The following is a 20899-nucleotide window of genomic DNA, read 5'->3' on the forward strand; positions in this document are numbered from 1 at the left end:
AAAATGGGGGAGGATAGTTGACAATATTTCTTTCAGCTAGTTGAGATTCACAGGATATTCCATGCATCTCCCACAGTCCTGTCAAATGCTGGTTCCTACAAGAATCACATACAAGGATGCTGCAAGCAAAAAAAGAATTGTGAAACTTGAAAATTCCATCTGTTGGCATTTACCAAGGTCCAGATTGCACAGCAACTGTAGAAGCTGCTGCAAGGAGCTGGCTGCATACAGAAACAGTATAGTACACTAACATCTACTAAGCTATTTCAAGCACTACCCTTGAAATAACTCTGCCTAAGCATTAACATTTCTTACATCCTTATATAGGATCCCTTTGTAGGAAGGGCACCACAATAACCCTTCCCACTTAGGAAGTAAGAATTGCTTACTTCCTAAAGCAGCTTCTTCCAGGAGATGATTTCAAAAACCTTTTAACTAGAAATGGTCTCCTGGAAATCTGAGAGCACCCTGCTAACAGCATTCAGCCAGGAGAATTTCCTGCTTGCTCTTGATCGTCTCTTGTCCAACAATGTAAGCTTTGTCCTGTATCCAGTAACCTACCTCTCAGTTAGAGCTTTGCTTTGAGTGTCTCTAGCAGTCTGAAGATCTTCCTCTAAGCGCTTTCTCTCCGTCTCCAGTCTCTCCACCTCACCTCGAGTCCATTTTCTGGGGCTAATAAATCGCATTTCTTTTAAGAGTTCCTCCTTCTCATTAATTAGTATCAGACGGTCCCGCTCAGAATCCAGCACGCCGGGCCAGGCCTCACTGTCCAGCTTAGCCAGTTGTATTTTCAGGTTTGCTATTCTGMAGCAGAAGAAAAAAGGCAGTCATTCTATGAGGAGTGTCTGCGCTCAACTGCTACTGCTTCACAGGCACAGAGGTGTACCATGACTAACCATCTCTTCCATAGCCCTAAAGAAGGATCTCAGCTCAGGGACAGCTAATCTCACCCTTATGCCCTCCTTAGCTGGACAACTGCTGCAGGGYACAGTCGGTAAGTGATGGTGTTGCTAAAGGAAGCTGACATGCAGAATAAGATTTTTAACTCAGGTTTGCTCACAATGGGAAACCAAGTCCCTAAGCTAACCTGCATTTTCCACCAGTCAGGGCATCATCTAACAGAAATTCTGGACCTGAAGAAAAGCTAAGAGAGATCCTATAGAGGTGTTCCATATAACTTGGAGCTAATGACCTCAGAGTACTTAGTGTGGAGAATATCATGCARTGAATATCTGATCTTTAATCAATTTTGTGGAAGAGACCTCTGTAATCTCTGTATATGATTCAAATAACCTGATAGAGACTACTGGTTATTCAAAAGTCTAGAAAGAAAGTTTGTCTTCATAATGAGGGAATTAATCAAATGCATGCTGCTATTAGAAGAATCCAACTACTGACTCAACACTAGGCAGTATTATAGAAATATTAAGGTGCTAGGCTGCTTCTGGTSCAATGGGCACCTGAGAATGTGAAAAGTTGAAGCAGCAATAAAGGAACTCTGTCTAAATCCAGAGTCACTTATTTGCATGCAGTTTAAAGTCTAGTTTGATTACAGGTACCATCCCAGATCTCAGTTTAAATTCGGAATCACTAATCCTTCAGTGCCACACCATATCATCTCAGGAAGAAAGATGATTGCTAAGAAATCAACAGCAATACAGACCTAGAAGTTAACAAGGGTTTTGACAGACAAAAGAGGACAGCACAGCTTATGGCAGGTCAGGAGGCTGCTCACCCCAACTATCTGCCCAGTCCCTACTTCACGAGTATCTGAACTGCTCAGTTAGCTCCGCAAATGATCAGTTTTGCGCTGCAACATACAGAGGCAAGCCCAAAAAAATGACAACAGGCCAGGGTATCGAATCAAAAGTAGTAATGCCATACGTCATCCCAGGGGAAGCTGTCTCCTTGTTACTCATGGACCTAGAACTCTTCATGACTTGAAGGGGTAATTACTGTAGTTTCATGGAAAACAATAGTAAAGAAAGTTGAATAAGACTTACCACTTTGTATGACTTGCATTTCTGAAACTTGCACATTTAAAAATGATTGAGTGTGGAGCAAGGAATAGGGAAGGCAGACGGGGTTGGAGGTGCAGAGAATGCAAAAGCTTAGAAGCCAAACAAGGAGAAAAGGCACCCATCACCATATGAGGCAAGTTATCCACAAAAATAATTCACCTGACTAAAGACCAGACAGTCGAGAGACAAGCCTCTTTCTTCAAATGATTACTTATTCATCTCATTCAGGTTTTATAAAGACTGATAAACTGAACTGGAATTCTGCACATGTAAAATGGAAGTCCTATGTTCATCTCCCTTTGAGAAGTGCTCTGGGATTCGATGGTGGAATTACTGGACTTAAACTAGGCACTACTATTCAGGCATACTTATCTAGTTTCTTTCTAGAACTTGGTTTATGCTAGAGAAGTGTATATAATTGTGTGCATTAGTTAAAGTAAATTAGCACATATGCAGGTACAGTGTAAATTCAATTCCAACTATAACTAACAAAACCAAAGTGAGTGGAATAATAAGATGTAGATCTGGGCAGCCACAGCTACAAGATGGCTGGACGACCTTGAAGAATAAAGCTTTGTTTTCCAAGCTCCAGAGGCCAAGAGGAACTCAAACCCTGAGAGCACCTATGAAATGAAGTGTAAGATCAGGCCTCACAGACTGACCTGCCTCCTCAGTCACAGAAGATAGGAACAGAGATCACCTTTCTGAAGGGAAGCCTCACCTTTTCCTGTAAAGCCATCTCCCACAGCAGGTTGCTTACTCTAATTAATTTAAATTCCATAATTGCTAGACATTCAACTCCACTATTTTTAGGTCTTCTTAGGAGCTATTTTGTTTGAGTGCCTGATTAAGTGCAACACTGCGCTCCAATGAAGAATTAACAGTGGCATTGTGGCATTAATTCATAATCCAGGAATTCCTCTGTGCATTTTGAAGGGATATGAATTTAAGAGGATTGGTTGGCATTAATTTGATCACTTTTGGCATATATTTGCATGGATGCAGCTTTTCCAGTGGAATTTATTCTCTGTGCACTTTGAAGTCTTACAGTTTTGTTAAATTAACCCAGAGTTTTACCCTGATTTGTAAAAATGATCATTCTTTTTCCCTTTTCAATTAAAAGCAAGTTTACATATTCCATTTTTCCTAGTACAGTAAGATGGTACCATTATAAAAGAAATGCTTTGCAGACAATCTGACATTTAGCTGAAAACTCCAGCCTTTCAGCATTCACTGCCTGCGAATTTGAACTACATCATGTGCTGTGTTAGTTTGTCATTACAAAGGAATCGGTGAAACTGGACTCTCAAGTCATACAGAATCTTTCCGAGTGGCTACTAGCTTGCAAAACTGAACATGGAGAATAGGAAGCTCAGGTATTATTTAAGCTACTTCTTCCTACCCAGAAAAGTTATTTAGATGATTTATTCATTATCCTATCAAGCTTCATTTTTTTTACTGGGGCAAGCTGCTATTTACATGCAATATAGCTGTAACAGGGAAAATTTTTAGTCTCTGGAGAAAATTCAGGGCACATGCATCTCCACAGAGCTGTGCATTAAGACACGCATCCACAATCAGTAACTAGTGATCCCATCACATCAGCCTCTGCTCTTCAGAAAATCAAAAGGAAAGGTGCCCTCTAAAAACTGACTTGTCAAATATTCACCACTGTTGTAGTGCTGCCCTAAAGCCATTAAGAGATTCCAATTTAAGAAATTATAAAAACAAACATACTTTTAAAAAGTCCAAAGTTACCAATAGTCATTCAAAACTCAAGTTGAAAGTACTCAAACTGCAACACAACTGAGTTACTACTACACATCTAAAACTGTGCAACAAATAATTTAGTTACATCCCTGACTACGTTTGTGCTTCAGGGCCTGCTGCAGCCACTATCTCCTAGTAGAGATACAGCACTGACATCTCTTTTGACATGATACCTATTGTCCGTCTCTAAAGCAATTAAGCTAAAGGTTTGTCATAGTGGTGGTTCTTTGTTCTTTTCATGCTGATTTAACACCACCTACTCTAGGGTTTTTATTGTTGCAGCCATGAAAGAAAGGGACTTTGGAGGATAGGGGAACACACAGAATTGCACCCCAGCAATTATGACTAAAGTTCAGCAAGATTTTCATCTACTTCTGGGGCATTAGCCTCATCCATAAACAATAGTGCAAGTGGTGTTTGCTGCAGTCAGCCATCAGATTCACCAGCCYCTATAAATCAAGTAGTTCTAACCAAGTTAATATGGAGTCATTTTGATTTTGAACTGTAAGCTTTTTACCTTTCCAGACAACACCAGGCTAATAAAACGGATTTATTTCTACCATTCGTCTCTCTTCATAATATGCACATGGCAAAAGTACTCATTCGTCTACTGTGCTTTTGGAACATTTTAATATTCTGCTGTAGGGACAGGAAATGCTTCCAGCTAACACATCAAAAAGAGGAGTTTTCACAGGTCCAGAAGGTTCCCTGAGATTCATTATATCCATAGTATTGTTTCAGCTTAAAACCAATTAAGGTATTTTTGTTTCTGCAGCTCCTACTGAAGACTCCACCAAAACCACAGTGCTTCAATAGCTGGAAATCTCCTTTTCATTTTAGCATCAATTATTCATGCCAGTTCAGACCCATCTTTCCTCATGATAATATTTTTAAGTTCTACCCAGACAAGCTATAGACAATCTAAGAGGCATGAGGTATCAAACATTCTTTAACGGCAAGATTGTGTTGTAAGTCCTCCATAACTACTTTTATCATAAACTATTGTACTGCCTTTACAAAGTTCTCTCTCTTTTTAAAGAGGATATTATCTCAGGGTAGTTTTGCTTCACTTGCCCCTTCTTGGAAAAGATACAGGCTGAAGTAGTTTATGCCACCGAGAAACACAACCTACAGACCACGCCAGTATGCTAAAACGAGAACACAATGGGTAACCTCAGCCTTACAGCTCTCATCTCTAACCAGCCTGGGGGGAAACCCTCCCTCTTTCTTTGCGTATATCCCAAGTACAGATTGTACCGTACATCTGAAGTTTGCCGTTCTGAAGTGACCAGGTCCCTTTAGATCAGCTAAAATCAAAATCACCAGTTATTACATCTCTGAACAAGGACTATCTCAGTTGAAGACCATAGGAATAAAATTGCTTGGTGGGCTTTTGTTTAGCATGAGTATTTATCCACAAAAATACAGGGACTTCCCCCACATTTAGCTATTAATATTATGTATTAAAAAAGCAACTCCCAGATAACTTCTGCCTAACTTAGCCTGTTAGGTAGATACAAACTTTTAGTCTTCATTCATCTCAGATCAGAGGACATTGGTGAAAACTTAACATTCTTGCAGAAAAGCAAACCAGCTCTGGAAATGTAGCCATTCAGCTATATTTTAATATGCTATGCGTTAACACGATATACCTGTTTCCTTATCTGACTTAAAGCCATGCAAACATTCGAGACATTTAGAATAAAGTAAGGAGATGCCTTCCAATATAGATGCCTTATTTGGAATGGGGAGGCACTGGCAACAGGCAGCAAAACCATTTATGTCCCTGCAGGTGTGGCCAGACTGAATTCTTGATGTATTAGTCACTCCTTAGTAATATCTAGGATAGTTATTTATTTCTTAAAAGATAATGTTAGCCCAGAAAGCCTGTTGCCTCACTGGCTCAAAGATTAGSATGTTATTCAGCAGTAACACTGGGTTTCAATACAAAGCTGAGTGGCACCATTTCTAGTGAAACGCACATCTGTTCACAGAGTAAGCTGTATGACAGCCAAAAGGTACAAACAAAATAATTACCTTCTCTTTGCTTCTTCATATTGGAGGCGTAATCTCACTTTCTCAGCCAATTGGTTATTGCTGCTCGTAATAAACTGAGACAAAATATAAAATCAGCAATTTAGTAACTATTCATCTTCAGATATTCTCTATCAAAATTGGTAATGTTATAAGTTATGCTTGCTTTTGCAAGCAAGTTTAACCAGTTAAATGAAGCACAGAATGGGAAGATATTTATTTTGATTAAATTCTTAATTATTGTTTGAATGCTTAGAAAGGAACACAAGGTTCAGAAGCTTTTTGGCCTAGTTTACCATACAAAACAATCTACCTCCTGCATTTCAGGCTTCTACTTTCATGCACAAAAGAGTTTTGCGATCTTTAAGTGCTGTGTCACATTTTGTTTCAGACAACGCATTCTTCTTTGGTTGTGAATTTTAAAGACAAAGGACATTTCATTATGCCCAGGTCTGCAGATCTTTAATCACGAGTGGCTCTCACTGAAAATAGCTACAAACTTTTAAGTAAAGGTTCACAGGAGAGGCTGTGATGTCCCATGCACCTATAGTGCAGGTCAAGTCCTTGCTCAGGCTTGCACAAACCAGCCAGTTATGATCTCATTGCACAAGTGGGACTGAATGCTTACGCAGTACCATGTACGCTCGATGGCAACAAAATATCTGCCCATATGCCACTATTTTCACTCATAATACTCACAAGCTAAAAATAAAACACACTCTCTTAAGGAAAGAGTCCTAGTTAGAGCTTAGTCCATATGAGCTGCACAATGTTTCTTATCTAGTAGCATAACACTATTATGAAGAGCTAAGAATATTCATGCCTCAAGAAGATATACCTACAGGCAAAATTAAACTTCCTTTCCTTTTATTCCCACCTGGGTTTGTTCTGATGGAGACAGAGTGTGAAGAAATAGCTGGTTGCCTTTAAAGATCTATTAGCAGTGCACATAAAAGTGAAAGTCACACTAACATTTAAACCAGGAGAACATATCATTTCATAGATATTTGCCCCTGCTTGGAGACTTGTACTAAGGCAGTACTATTTCTAGTTGAGAGGAATGTTTCTATACACAATGGATTTCTCACACGTTACTCACATTTCCCGAAACATCCGTCTGGGAGCTGACATCCAGGTACTGCCTGGGTAACAAAGGGCTGGAGCTTTCTAAGGACACACTGCTGGCCCACAAATCTGACTGAGATCCTCTGTCATTCACGAAGCTGTCTTTTAACCTGGCTAAGCTCTAAAATAATAAAAATTCATCAGATGAGGTCATTTTTATCAAAATACTTCAGCAGCTACATCACATGAGCTCAAACTACATGACTAACATCTGGCTATGTTTGCTGCATGCGCTGAAGACAGATCCTGCAAGCACAAGGTCAGGTATGGCTGGAGTACACCTCCCACAGCACGAAGGAGCCCTTGTGTTTGAGGGCACAGAGCATTAACACACTGTCAAGTCTTGCCCTGGTAAAGACAGGCTGCCCGTAGCCTCCTGGGGATGGCAGACCAAAGAGGCCACACCATTTTCATCACTTCTTCAGATCTGCTCTTTGACAGCAGTACAGACACAGACGCACTGGTTCATTCTCAATCATTAAGAACTTGAGCAAATTCTCACTGTTATTACTTATATCTCATTATATTTTGCACTTATTTCCATGATCTGAGGATAAAAAGACTGCAGTCCAATCACAATATGTAACTATTACATTAATAGCAAAGCCAGGTCACACTTTTGAAATACAAAATACTTAAACTACTTCAGTATTTTAATCTCACAATTGACTGTGATATTATTCGGGGCGCTTAAAATATTATAAAGTTATGCTGCTTCAATACCTGAATGAGGTCTTGTTTTTCCTTTTCCCCTGAAGTGATGGCCTTCTTGATAGCTTTCATTTCACTTAAAATGGCTTGTGCCTCATCAAGTTTGTAGCCACCTTGAGTATCGGACATTTTCATGTCAATTCTGCACAGAAGTTTAAAAAAAATACGGTAAGTTAGCATTTGATATAATCCAATTAATTTAAACATCCTAAATGCACGCACCTTTTGCCATTCATTTTTCAAGAACAAAAACATTTATAAGGTATAACAAATAAGATAAGCAGTGATGGTCTGGGTTCGTTGTTCCTTCTAAGTCACTCCACTCAGGAGCACATTAAGCTTCACAACTCCAAAGTTAGCCATACCATCTCTGTCTCCTTACATATTCTCCAAAGGGAAGAAAAGGATGCACACGAAAATCCCAAACAGTGTTTGGATAGATCGCTGCCAGTTATCTTGTTTCTAACCCATGGAAGACCAAATTAGCTGTCTATGAAAATCAGCTTATATTAAGTCATGTCTTTGAAACCAGGCACACACCTCACATACATGGATGTATTTCTTGCATAATCCAGTTACCAGCCACCTCATCCTTCCCTCTTCCCAAAGGAGTTCTACTGAAGTTGATGCTTATAAAAATCGATAGAGATTAACCAGTGACATTACTTAAAACATGCCAGCTGTGTACTCATACACAGGTAAGTTACCTGGAGCTCTTCCTCCCCTGCTCCTCCACCCCAAATTTTTCCTCTGTGCCCTAAAACAATGACTCAGAATCAAGGCAACAGCCTGTATTGTGCCATCAAGTATGGAGCAATAGCGAGTAATACAGAATGCCATTTAACTGACATGATCTTGGCTCAAAATCTTTTTGCCATGAAGTCAGTTTCAATGTGGCCAGTCATATTCAGACATAGATTTGAGAGAATTAACTCCCTGTCTGTATACTGTTTTTAGAGTTGCGTATGCCTAAGGATATCAGCAGCAGCATACTCCACCTTATGTTATTTAGGCAGTTATATATGAATGTAGATGCAAGACAAGTCAGAGATATTTTACACTGAAAATAAGTTCTTCAGAGCAAACTTACTTCTTCAGTGTTTGAAATCCATGCTCTTTGTACTGGAGTTCTTGTTTCATGTGAGCTACCTCTCTCTTGAGTTTATTAACCTGTAGCAAAGTGTTACATTTTTAGAATGATACTTTGTATAAATACTTAGGTGCAGCACTACCCATTCAAGTCAAGCCATACCTAGCAGGCAGTACACTGAAGCGGCCTAGGAAACCAGTACACCCCAGCAGCAGCTAGCAGCCCTAACCGCATCTGCAGCAGTTCAGGGCATTACTACTGGTGAGGGATTTATCCAGGACCCAGACATTATACCATCTAGTCAGGTGCTCAAGGGAAGTTCCCACCTCACAAGCAGAAAAGCTGAGAAGAATTCAGAGAGACAGACATGAACGAACCATGTTGATTTTACTCAGTAATGTTTAAAAATTTCACAGACAAAACTAAAATGTTAAGTATCAGGACAGGAGTTACACTGCAGTGGTAGAGGCCATCCTCTACGATACGGAATTAAAAGGTCCCCACTGCATAAGTAACACAGCAGGATGATAAAACGTATTGTAAATCCACTGACCCTACAGTTCGTTGTTTTATATTCCTCCAGAGGCCAGATTGACCTACTTTACTTTAGTCCTTTCTTCTTCCCAAACTGAGCTCTGCATGAGAGAGCACACTGCCACCGCTAACAATCTGCGCTGAGCTCACGGCAAAACAGCTGCCAGTCTCTGGAGAGGGCTCTTAGCTCTCCACTGCTGCAGTACACCAAAGAGCCAGCACACAGTTAAATACCTCACAGCATATCTGCAGAGAAGTATGTACTATCAGCTCCCAAGGAAGTCCAACGTCTATATGGAAAAAAAATCCAAACTCTTAGGCAGCAACTTTTGAGAATTCTGATAATTTATCTCCTAGATTAAGAATGGCAACATTAGCTCTTTCAATTGCTTTGGTATCTCCTTTTAATATTTGTCATGAGGTTTGGAAATATCTGAAGATTACTTGTGATAAGCAGAGATCCATCTTATACTTCTTACCCTGGATTTTGTAGTGGCAATCTCTGCTTTGAGAATCTCCGGGTCATACTTAGAACTGGATGACGAGCCAGAGAGCACTGGAACAAATAAAACACTAAGTTTAGCAGCCTTACCTTCCTCCTCCTACTCTTCTACTGGTCCCACCATGAAACAAGGCCTCCCGCCACTCCTGTGCACCCATTTCTTGACAGGGCTGGTGCAGGCCTTTTTCCTATTTTCCAGAATCTCTTCTCACCTCCTTAAAGGCAGGGAAAGGCAATAGTGCAGACAAGTACTCTGCAAAAAGCATACACTAAAGAGGCTAGAGCATGTCCTATACATCTAAGCCTTGATTTGTCCCAGGTTAAAACACTTGGACTCTGCAGACTCCCAAATACATTCAGTCCATTCAGATTAGTGTGGCCTCCTGCATTCCCAAAGGCATTCACAGAACTGAAGGGGCAGACTTTGCAGGAAGGTTTACTGTATTTTTTAAGACTTTCTTGTTGAGTAAACAACCCACTGAATGTTTAGAAACAAAAAAAAGCAAAGAATAAGAAATTAAAAAAATGCAATGCAAGTCTTGTCATAGCCTTGAGGACATGACCAAACACACAATATGTCACATTGCATTAGATCAATGTCCCATTAAGACAAGCATTCTTTTCTCAGCAGTGGCTAAAACCCTTCTGCTTCAGAAGGCAAAGAAGGTCCCCAATGCACAATGTTATTAGAGGTAGCTGTAGGCAAGGGAGTTATTTTGATCCTTGCAGCCATCAGTTTATGCCCTATAAAACATCAAAAAGCTTTTCTGGTTCTCTCTGGTTGTATTTTTAAGATAGACAGCATCATACAATTTAATTTAGGTTCATGATGTTCTTAATGTACTGCTTTAATATACTAAGGGAGAGCGCTTCTTGAGGAGAGACCAAAAGGTTTGCTTCAGGGATGAGGGGCTGGACATTAGTCAAATAAAACAATTCTTCAATAACAGAAAACTATTTAAATACTTTTCTAATACCAGGCACATGATTAGCCTGTGGAGTTCACCAACACGAAATATAGTTCGGTACGAGTAAGAGAGGGATTGGTCCATTGATGTGGCTAGTGAGAACAGAAAGCTTACAATAGTAAGGATTAAGAAAAATCTTGAAGACTTGTGTGAAATTATCCTTCTCTGGACATTTTTCTGGATGCTAACTAATAACAATAAAGAGGAAACTCAACCTTTTGTAAACTTTTCTGCACCAGCTTTTGAAGCAAAAGATATTGGGGCTTCCTGCCATGAAAGAGAATATGGAACATAAAACAATTTTCTTAATACAGAGAGACACTCCACCAATGTTAGCTTATACATGGCATAAAATGCTGTTAGCTTCCCAAGGCAGTCAGTCACTCAGCTACTTGGGATGTTGAACTCCAAAGGGGCCTGGGAACACTCGGAGATTAGCATTGGTTTCCTTAATAGGACATAAGAAATGGAAGTAATAAGGCTGGCATCCTTTGGCTGGCAACTACAATTTTCTGGAAATGTCAGGAAATGACTTAATCATGGCATCTAGGCTGGCACCAGCTGAAAACAGACTAGATGACTAGACTGAAGCAGAGCAGCATGTAGAACGAGTGCAAGTTGAACACAGGGGCCCGAGAACTTCAGGGAACAGCAAAATGAAGAGAAGTAAACAACATTAAAAGGGTAGTTGAAGAGACTGGAAGATCAGCTTTACTGAACTGAAGGATCAAGTATCAAAGTTGACTGTTCAGCAGAAAGACAGCTGTTAGCCACCAGGCAATTTCTTAAAAGAAAAAAAAAATTTGCTCAAGTCTAATTCCTGTCCCCACAAAAGACTGGGGAGATGTTGAGGAGATATAGCCTGCTCAACAGATGCATACAGCAAGAAGAACATCAAGAACCACAGCTGCTATGAACATCAAGCGCCAAACCACTGCCAAGGACCCTGGGTTTCAGGAAAGCACAGTCTTCACAAGAGGACAGTTCTTAGATTGCCTTCTTGCCTTATTTTTATACTTTGGGCAGAGGCATCAAGGAAAATAACCCAGAACTTAATTTTTTCACATTTGTTGGAGCCCATGCTGAAAAACTGTACACTGACTCCAGTGTCTGAGCCAACCATAATAATGTTTCATATTAGTTACCATTTACCAAATGTGTGCTAAGCAGCTGCTTTTGAAACAAACTGAGCAAACACAGAGTATTTGACATGGCATGACATATCCCAGTGCCCTATCAGAGGACCATCTTCAAGCATTTTACTGTCCTAGTTGGATCACGACTGAGAAAGTCACTTGATAAGAGTTTATTAAATACTCACAACTGGTCTGAGAGCCCAGTTTGTGCTCCCAAACATCATGTAGTTGCCGATATTCTTGCTGGGCCAATTCAAGCCTCTGCTGTTTCACTTGATAGATCTCCTTCTGTGCAGCAATTGCCTCTTGAGCCAGGACAAGATAGTCTTTCAGCATGTGCTCCTGCTCCCGTCGCCACTGCACACGAGGATCCTCAATCTGTGTAGTTTCTTGAAGAGGAAGCAGAAGAGGAGACAAGATCAACCACAAGCAGTCTTGTATTGCTGCCTGAAGAAGCTCCACCATTTATGGCGATAGTTTAAAGTAGCACATGCACACATGCCCCCCCCACCCCACCAAGGAAAAGAAAGGAGAAAAAGGACATTTGCTCTCTGCTTCCGAAGTGACCATTGATTCACAATGAATTCTAATCAACTCTGCCACACTGAGTCACTGCATAGAAAAATACACACCAAAATCACTGTACAACTCTCCAACTCTTCTGCTGCTGAAGCCATCCTGGTTCTGCCTCTTAAAACATCTGCACAAGCATATGCATACATAAGCTCTATAAGACTGACACTGAGTGTTAGACTTATCTTTATTGTAACTGGTTTATAACATAACTAATAAAATAGGTCTACTACTATACTGATAAAAAACTTTCAGGAAACATCATTGCCACATGACTGCATTATACTACGTGTGACATTGTGAAAGCAATTACCAGCTCGGCCTGTTGGTTGGTGTTTTTTTTCCACTGCCAAGCGGCTTTTATTTGCAAGAAGGGAGAAAACCTTCTCATTCAGATTCCATAGGTAAGTACAAATAAAGTAGGATTATTAATCACAGAACATATTCATGAAAGCACCTCAAACTGCATTGCATAAACAGCACCTCACAGGAGGGGAGTAAATATTTTTCTCTCTGAGAGAAAGCACAGATGTATTAAATCATTGCAAAATACAGGAGGCAGAGTTTAAGAAAAAATATTCTGCGGCAACATAGGCAACATGGTCATGAACACCTTAAATCACCTTCATCTCCATTATCCCAACACAACCAATACATTGCTTGATGTTCCTAATCAAGAAAAAGGCATAAGGTCACAGACACGCAGCTAGCCCTAATACTAATTATGCAAATTTAATGTCACTATTTTGTCTTAGTTTTGTGAAGAAGTGTCCAAATATGCTTCCTTTCTCTTGCAAGGCTACTGTATGTCCTTGCTTGGAACAGGTTTCAACACTCAGTTGACTTTAACTGCTCTAAACTGTCTAAACTAATGTGCTTGAATAAGGATGCCTAGTTACCACAAAATGAATAATTAATTAAAAGGACATGCTTGAAACTATCAGTAGGAATCTAATCTACATATTTTAAGGAGCCTCTTTAAATATTCAGTAAAAACTGTCATGTTGGAAGGCACGAACAGGTCTTAAGCAAGTCAGGCACTAGACTAACTCTGGAACACAATGGATTTAGGAAAGCGAACATTTTGACAATAATCCTAAGAGTAGAACTTGAAATAAAGAATTTTACCCAACGGACAGATACTCATTTTTACAAGCTGTGCATGATCATGCTGATGAGAAAACTAACAGAAGACTCCAACAACATGTTTTTAACAGCAGCTTAGGACACACAGGAACACATGGCATTTCAAGTTATGCAGCAAAGCCTGAACAGAGGCTGCAAAAGATGATTAAAAAAACAAACACTCCCCCCACCACCACCACCTTTCAAGAGACTAACAGCTAACAGTCCAATTTGTACAAGCTTTTCAGCAAAAAGTTTTACAGCCCCTGCAAGCATAAGCAACATTTCAGCTGCTACGGATACTAAAACTAAGCCTGGAGCTGAAAAACGGCCTCAAAATAACTTAAGAAAAAACAGCTACTCGGTCTCACTTCAGTGGGAGCAAAAAGTCAGAAAGAAACAGCATCATATCAACTGTGAGAGTCTGGCAATCCCTTTTACCAGGCTCCTATCTGTTCTTACCCCCTAAATTCCATTTTCTGGATAAAACCATCACCCAGTTGTCCCAAATGAGACAACTCCCTTCAGGCCATAGCTGAACAAGAACAGGAAAGTCTGCTGCAAGCTACCCGGAGATGCCTCCTCCACCTCCCAGAAATCCCTTCAGTATACTCACAAGCCGCCAGGAGGAAGACTGTAAGAGTCTATTTTATCATCCTGAACACCTCCATTAGTGGAACTCAGATACAGCTCAGACACCATCAAACCAAGTTAAGCGAAATACTGGGKTTTTTTTTGTTTTTAAACCAAAAGACCAAAATTAAGAAGGTTAACACAAACCTGAAGACATTGAGAGCAAATGGGCACAATTTTTAAAGCCAATAGTTGCCATATTTTTAAACCAAAATTCACCAGTGAAGAAACTAATGATTCACTGGTGCTATGTAGATACACAAGGAATCCAAGGAGATGTTTGCCCTGGAAGCTCTGCCCCAGTTAGAGCCATCTTGCCTCCCCTCCCCTATCGTTCGATCCTTCCTCTTTCAGGCATCCTGCAGTTTAAGGCATTCATTTTCATTTTATGGTGTTGCTTATCTGACATTACAGATACCGTGCACAAAAATACAGCGTTATTGTTGATATATCACAGCTCTTTGCATTACCACCACAAAAAAAAAACAAAACAAACAGAAACGGGGACAGATTAAGTTCTTCACCCCCAAAGAAATAAACCATTCCTTAATCCAGATTCACACTTGATCCAAAGAGGACATAAGTAACACTTCTACAGCTTTGAGTACATGATATTGGGGTGGGGAGAAGGGACAGTAAGCCATCAATTTCTCCACTAACGAAAGTCAGCACCATCAAGATTTAAGGTACTTTCACCACCTGTTAGGTTCCCCCCCCCCATTAGGGATTAGGAAATTCTCGTTGGGTCTGCCTCACTCTTGGAAATAAGGACAAGAATGAATGACAAAAAAGGTATTTTCCAACTCATGTTCTGTTGCACAGGTGGAGCCCTTAGGTGTGTTGAAGGCTGAGCGTTGTGGCTGCCTGTTCTTCCCCACTCCCATGCTCGCAGAGGCAAGGCAGGTTGTAAATGGGAACAAACTTCCTCTGGGGAGGGGAAGGCAGGCAAGGGAGCAGAAAGGATAAAAAAATATCTAGTTGGTCTCTATCTTGAACAAGACTGTGTCCAGTTCTCTTATACTTTACACAAACTGATATAATCACAGCCCCCTCTGCTCAGGCAGAGCAACTTTCATGCAGTTCCATGATCAAGGAAAAATAGTGTCCCAAATGCAAAACGCCACCTGACAAAGCAAATACTTGGCAGCCAAGTTAATGGACAGGGTGGACTACACAATTGTGTACTGAAACTACTGTATTTCCCTTTTTCTAATTGTTCATCTCTTTTTAGTAATCACAGCACTAACCTTATCCCCTCAGTTGCAGCACTGAGCTTTGATTTTCAAATATGCAGTCACAATCTATCAAAATGTTGGCCAAGGGTTCTCAGTTTGCCCAAATTACCATGAAATGCAAACTACATTCCAAAGTCAGATGAAAAGACTACAGAAATATAGGTTATTGTATCATTTATTGTCTTGTGAGTTATTAATTTGATGTTGAGCTTGTCATAAATATGGCTGATTTTGTTTCAAGTTTGCAGAACGTAGTCTTACTATGCTTGCATCAGCATCTGGCAAAGAAAATTATCATTTCTCTGCGCAAATCAAATTCCAAAGAAGTTTCACCAGAGTCTGACACACACTCGGGGCTATGCATTAATATTGCATTAGGAATTTTCTGTGTACTCAATTCAATTTAATTCTATTTATTTTTCCTCAGAAAGAATGTTAGAAGTGTTCTCCACTTCCCTTTTTTTAATGGCTGCTGGCTTTAGATTTAATTTAGGTCAGTCCTTGGGCTCATTTCTGATAATTAGGCTCAAATACTTCAAGTCTGCAGCAAGAACCAACCTGTCTCCATTCCCTTCACACCTTCTGCTGACAGCTCCTTCCTGTATAACAGATCTGGTGTAGACCTTGGAGAGGAAAAATGTTCTGGGCACTCTCCAGAGGATCCTTCACACAAGCCACACTAAGATGAAGCTCTTGATTAGCTGAAGGTAAGCAAATATGGTTTGCTCTATCACGACTTGGACTAAAGATGGCTTGGGAAATAGGGTCATGATTTTGTTTTTCTTTTTAATTGAAATCTTAGTTCAAGCATTGCRGCATCTGGCATCCTGAAGAAGCCAAACTTTTTAAAGAGCAACTGCTGTCTACCAGGTGTCAGCAAGGTTTGAGACACTGTATGCCCTTGAAGTGTGCGGTTCTTCTGAATGGCAAGTACCAGGAATAATTGCCCCTAGGATCCCACAGACCTCAGGCCTGCAACCGCATCTGTGCGCATTCTCACTGGGGTCCGCTCAAATGCACAACTCAGATCTGTCTTTGCCCCAGCTATATCTCGAAGCTTTTGCTAGCTACACCGCTCTGGAGGGCTCCAGCAAGTCACCGGTCCACAAAGGGCTTTGGGTCTGGGCTATTCCCCACCCCATCCTCCCCAGACACAAGATGCATTTCCCCTGGCACCAAAGTTAGCCACCCATTCTTAGGGAAAATCTAGTGGACTGAGTTAACCCTCTAGTTTTGACCAGGACATGCCACAGTGCAAATAAGCACTCAACTTCCTCCTTTGTGGATTGAAGAGGCAAACAAAAAACTCGAGACAAAAATATACCACAAACTGAACTCATAACGGAAAGCCCTAAGGGGACAAGGAAAAATCTCCCTTTGAAAGGTCCTCTCTTATCTTACTTGAACCAAGTTCTCCTGTGGTCAGAGGTGACAGTAATGTTCACTTCAGAAAGTGGGTTGAGGATTATTTCTTTGGGGGACGATACTAGTTCCCACAGCGCCTGCTGAGGCTTTTGTGCCTACTGCAACAGTCAGATATAACTGTCTGATAAATCAGAGGGAACTGACCCAGGCTAAAATGAACCTAGCCTCAGAGATGTTTTGCTTAGAAGAGATAGGGAACAAGCAAGATTCCCCAAAATCACTTTATAAGTAAAATGGAAGCGGCAGGAGCCTGTTAATCCAGCACTGCTGCCTAAAACAGCAAAGCCCTAGAGAACCACTGGAAGCTGGAAAACTTCCGCCGCTGGGCTGCCCTCAGCCTCCAGCACTCTGGTAGAAGCATCCCAGATCCCAGCATCTTACAAAGCAATGCCTTCTTTTAAGATAATTTCTCTTTGCATTAATTACAAGAACCTAATTCTGAAAGGGCCTGGGCATGGCTCTGCTGTGAACTTCTGGACAGCAATAGGAGCCATTCTCTAGAGAGAACCAAAGTCACTAATTTTTTTGAAGCATCTTTTCGGTTCCACCTCATGATCAGAGCAGAAGTTAGAATAGTGCCTTTGATCTGCCATTTACTTCCATATTCTAATTCAGTCCTATCCACTCAGGTATAAGTGATCCTCAAAGTCATTTGAGCTTGAAAAAAATGAATCTTAGAGACACACAGGTTAACTGACATGAGAACAGATGCAATCTATTTTTGAACAAGCATTCCAAAAAAAATCTTTAAAGGCTTTTGTCCTACAAATATTTGTCTTTTCACTAGTACACTGAAATACCATTTCATATCAGCAAGAAACCTACAAATAATAGTCTATCACCAGTTTTGTTATATCATTGCTCTCCAGAGCATCTACACGACACAGCAGTTGTTAAGCTCAAGCACATCTGCCTCTACACAACAGAAACAGTTATACGGCTGGAAAAATAGCTTTAATATTAAAAATAAGTTATGTGCAGCAAACAGTCTATTTATTTTGTTTATGGCTTCTCTTTCAGGGGATCTGTTCTAGCACAATACCATACACATTTCCTAACAATTTCTGTAATAATATATTGAGTTTGAACTTTCTCATATGTAATTCAAGTTGGCTTGCAATGCATCAAACAGTCTAACAAAGACAATAAGCAGGAGCTTAGTTTGAGGACAGAGAATGAAAATGCCACAAGCCCAAATTTAAGTCTTTTACTACTCGGACACCACTCATGATATACCAAGCCTGCCTGAAAGTTTCCTCTCTAGCAAAAGGCAGAGTGAACTCTTTAAGCTCAAGGCACTCTGCTAACAATACGTGCAGTCACTCAGTTTGTCCCTGCCAGGAGATCAATACAAGACCTTTGCACTCTTTCTGATGGTCTGGCCACAAGGACAAATTCCAGGCTGAGAACAAACTCCAAGTCACAGTTACCTAGTCAGATTCTTCAGCAGAGAGCCAAATCCTTCAGAAGTGTGCCCATGGCATCAGCTTGAACACAACTGCTGATCTGAAGGCAGCAAACAAAAGGATCTCAATTCCTGTTTTATAGAGGGGAAGAAACTCCTGTGACAGAGAAGGATCCGCACAGAATTTGATTCCATGAACTTCAGATGATGTCATCTACTCTAAAGCACGCTGCTGGGCCATTTGGTGGTTTTGCATTCAGTTCATTTTAACATAGGCACAAAATAATCACTCTATAAAATGCAATAATGTGTCACTTACTGGTGTTGTGGTCTATGTAATACACTCCAACCTGAGGGTCATAAGCTTCTTCCCATCCTAAAGGCAATTCATCACTAATGCAGTCTGCAAAGGTTAGTGGCTTAGTATACCTGAAACACAAAATGATATTTAGGATGAATAAACACACTCACACATGTCACTTCCAAATAACTGACTAGAAAACAAGTATCACAAGAGACTCAATATAAAAACAATGAAAGCCAAAACTTTATTTTAAAGCTTTTATTCTTATTTAGTAATACACCACAAACTGTTTCCTTTCTTCATCTAAAATTACAGCAAGATGAATTCTTTCTGACAGAATTTCCAAGCCTTGCCTGGCTCAGCCAGTACTTGCTCAACAAAAGAACATTAAGACCTTTGCCAGAAACAATCCTAGTCTCTCAGCTGAAAGAACAAGATTGTTTGCAGGCAAGTCCTGTATCAAAAATATGTAGACAAGAAGGAGCAAGATGAGAAATGCAATTTGCATAGCATGAATAATTAAGACTGCACAATCAATAGCAAGTGCTGAGGACTGTGGGACACTTGTCATGCAACTCCAGTCATTTGCATTGCAATATGTTCTGTTTCATTAATGACAAACTACATTAGTTTCTCAGCACCACAAAAATGTGTAACCCACTCAGTCCAAAAAGGGAAGTATTTCAACAATATTGCTCTGACTAGTTTTTCTATTACAGATCACATCTGACCACTATTTTAAAAGCTTCTACAACTAGAAAGAAAACTTAGCATATGCACACCTTGAGCATACCCGCAGATTTTAGTTACTGAAATCATGCTCCTTCCTTCCCTTCTGCTGTCAGAGATAACCAGATTCAGTTCACATTAACAAACTTAGCAACCAAATGCATTACTTTCGGGAGCCACAATGAAGGCTACAGAGATGTCTGTGTGCCCCACTGACAAAACCAGAAGATCCCACAGGCCCATGCATCCATCAGACAATCCCAATGCACTGCGTGTGGCATACCTGGACGGAGGGCCAGGACTCTTCTGCTGGGGTCCATGACCTGGGCTTACCAGAAGAGCCCCTTGGGCTGAAAGCACAGAGCATGCACTAAAGCATCACAGCATCTCTCTGGCACTTACGCTGCACATATTAGGAGCACCTCAGGCAAAAAGCAGCCATGGAGTTGTGCTAAAATCCGCTATGTACAAGTGGCATGCTGCAGGAGCATAATAAGAGAGTCATGAGAGCAAATTTCTAACCCACAGTAAGAGAATAAACAGATCTTCAGAAAGTCTTTCGGATCCAAAGATAACTCAGCAAGTCTGGCAGCTAGATAGAAAGCTTTACTAAGTTTTGAGCAAACTATCTGGAGTCATTGAGCAAACTGGGAGACCCACATAACATCTTACAATTACTTAGCAGTGTAAAAGAGCATTTTAGGAAAAAAATTACAACCATAACAGATAAAAATCAATATTTAAAATGATCAACATATTTCTCAAAGCATGATCTGGAAATCCAGGACACAGTAAGACTGATGTTAGAACACATCTACAAGGTTATGGAAGCCCATAAGAAAGCCTCTACTCTTACCTGCTGTTGCATTTTACTTCAAAACCATTGCCTTTGCTACCTGAAGCAGTGCTTGAATTGCTATTGTCTCAGAAAGTTAAGATTAAGTTTAAGCTCTGAAGTGCTAAAATAACTTCAGAACTTTGCAGCGTATGACTGCCAAAAAAAGGTCCCTTCAATATCAGTAAAGTTTTACGGAAAGATTTATTACTTTTATTTTTACTCTTCTTAATCTAGACTGTGTCCCAACAGCATGTTTCTGCAGAAAGTACAGCTTACCAGAAAATAAAATACAATCTCAACACTTCTGGTTGGTATCTTATCCTATGTTTTTGCCTGTAGGTCAAGTTATCCTGTTTCCTAGCCCAACAGTACCCAGACATTCTCACATATGTTGCTCAGTGAGTTGATCAAGTTAAAGATGCACAAAGATAAAAATATAAAGCAAGGTCAGATACAAGCATCTCATGCGATAACACAGATGAAAGCACTCCGCTACAAACATGTTGGCAAATTTTACATCAACACCAGGGTGACTGCTTTCATCTCACCTGTTTTTATTAAATTCTAGCAGTTCAAGTGGCAGTGTCACAGGTACAGAAAAGGAAGGGAGCAGCACTGAGCTCTGGAAGAGGCTTCCATGCCCTAACGGGGCACAGATGGGCCTGGGACAGCAAGGTGTGAGAAAGGGGAGCGCAATTCGCCCTGCCCCAGCTGCCCGCAGCCCCTCCGCTGTGCCCACGC

At 40.5% G+C, this 20899-nt stretch overlaps 1 protein-coding gene across 1 annotated transcript in view; it reads right to left on the bottom strand.

Annotated features, from left to right (window-relative positions):
* The window catches only part of WWC1 (WW and C2 domain containing 1), a 44024-nt gene extending 25311 nt beyond the window's left edge, over positions 1–18713 (bottom strand). Inside the window, exons 1-8 of the mRNA XM_026061296.1 lie at positions 18607–18713; positions 12077–12280; positions 9765–9841; positions 8752–8831; positions 7674–7803; positions 6925–7071; positions 5829–5902; positions 562–804 (exon numbers count right to left, since the gene is read on the bottom strand). Of these exons, the coding sequence (XP_025917081.1) occupies positions 562–804; positions 5829–5902; positions 6925–7071; positions 7674–7803; positions 8752–8831; positions 9765–9841; positions 12077–12227 (902 nt within the window). The 5' untranslated portion in view covers positions 12228–12280; positions 18607–18713. The remainder of the gene's footprint in view (positions 1–561; positions 805–5828; positions 5903–6924; positions 7072–7673; positions 7804–8751; positions 8832–9764; positions 9842–12076; positions 12281–18606) is intronic.
* Between the last annotated feature and the right edge of the window lie 2186 nt (positions 18714–20899).

Source organism: Apteryx rowi, unplaced genomic scaffold (assembly GCF_003343035.1).
Source record: "Apteryx rowi isolate R43461 unplaced genomic scaffold, aptRow1 scaffold_18, whole genome shotgun sequence".
Taxonomy (NCBI): domain Eukaryota; kingdom Metazoa; phylum Chordata; class Aves; order Apterygiformes; family Apterygidae; genus Apteryx; species Apteryx rowi.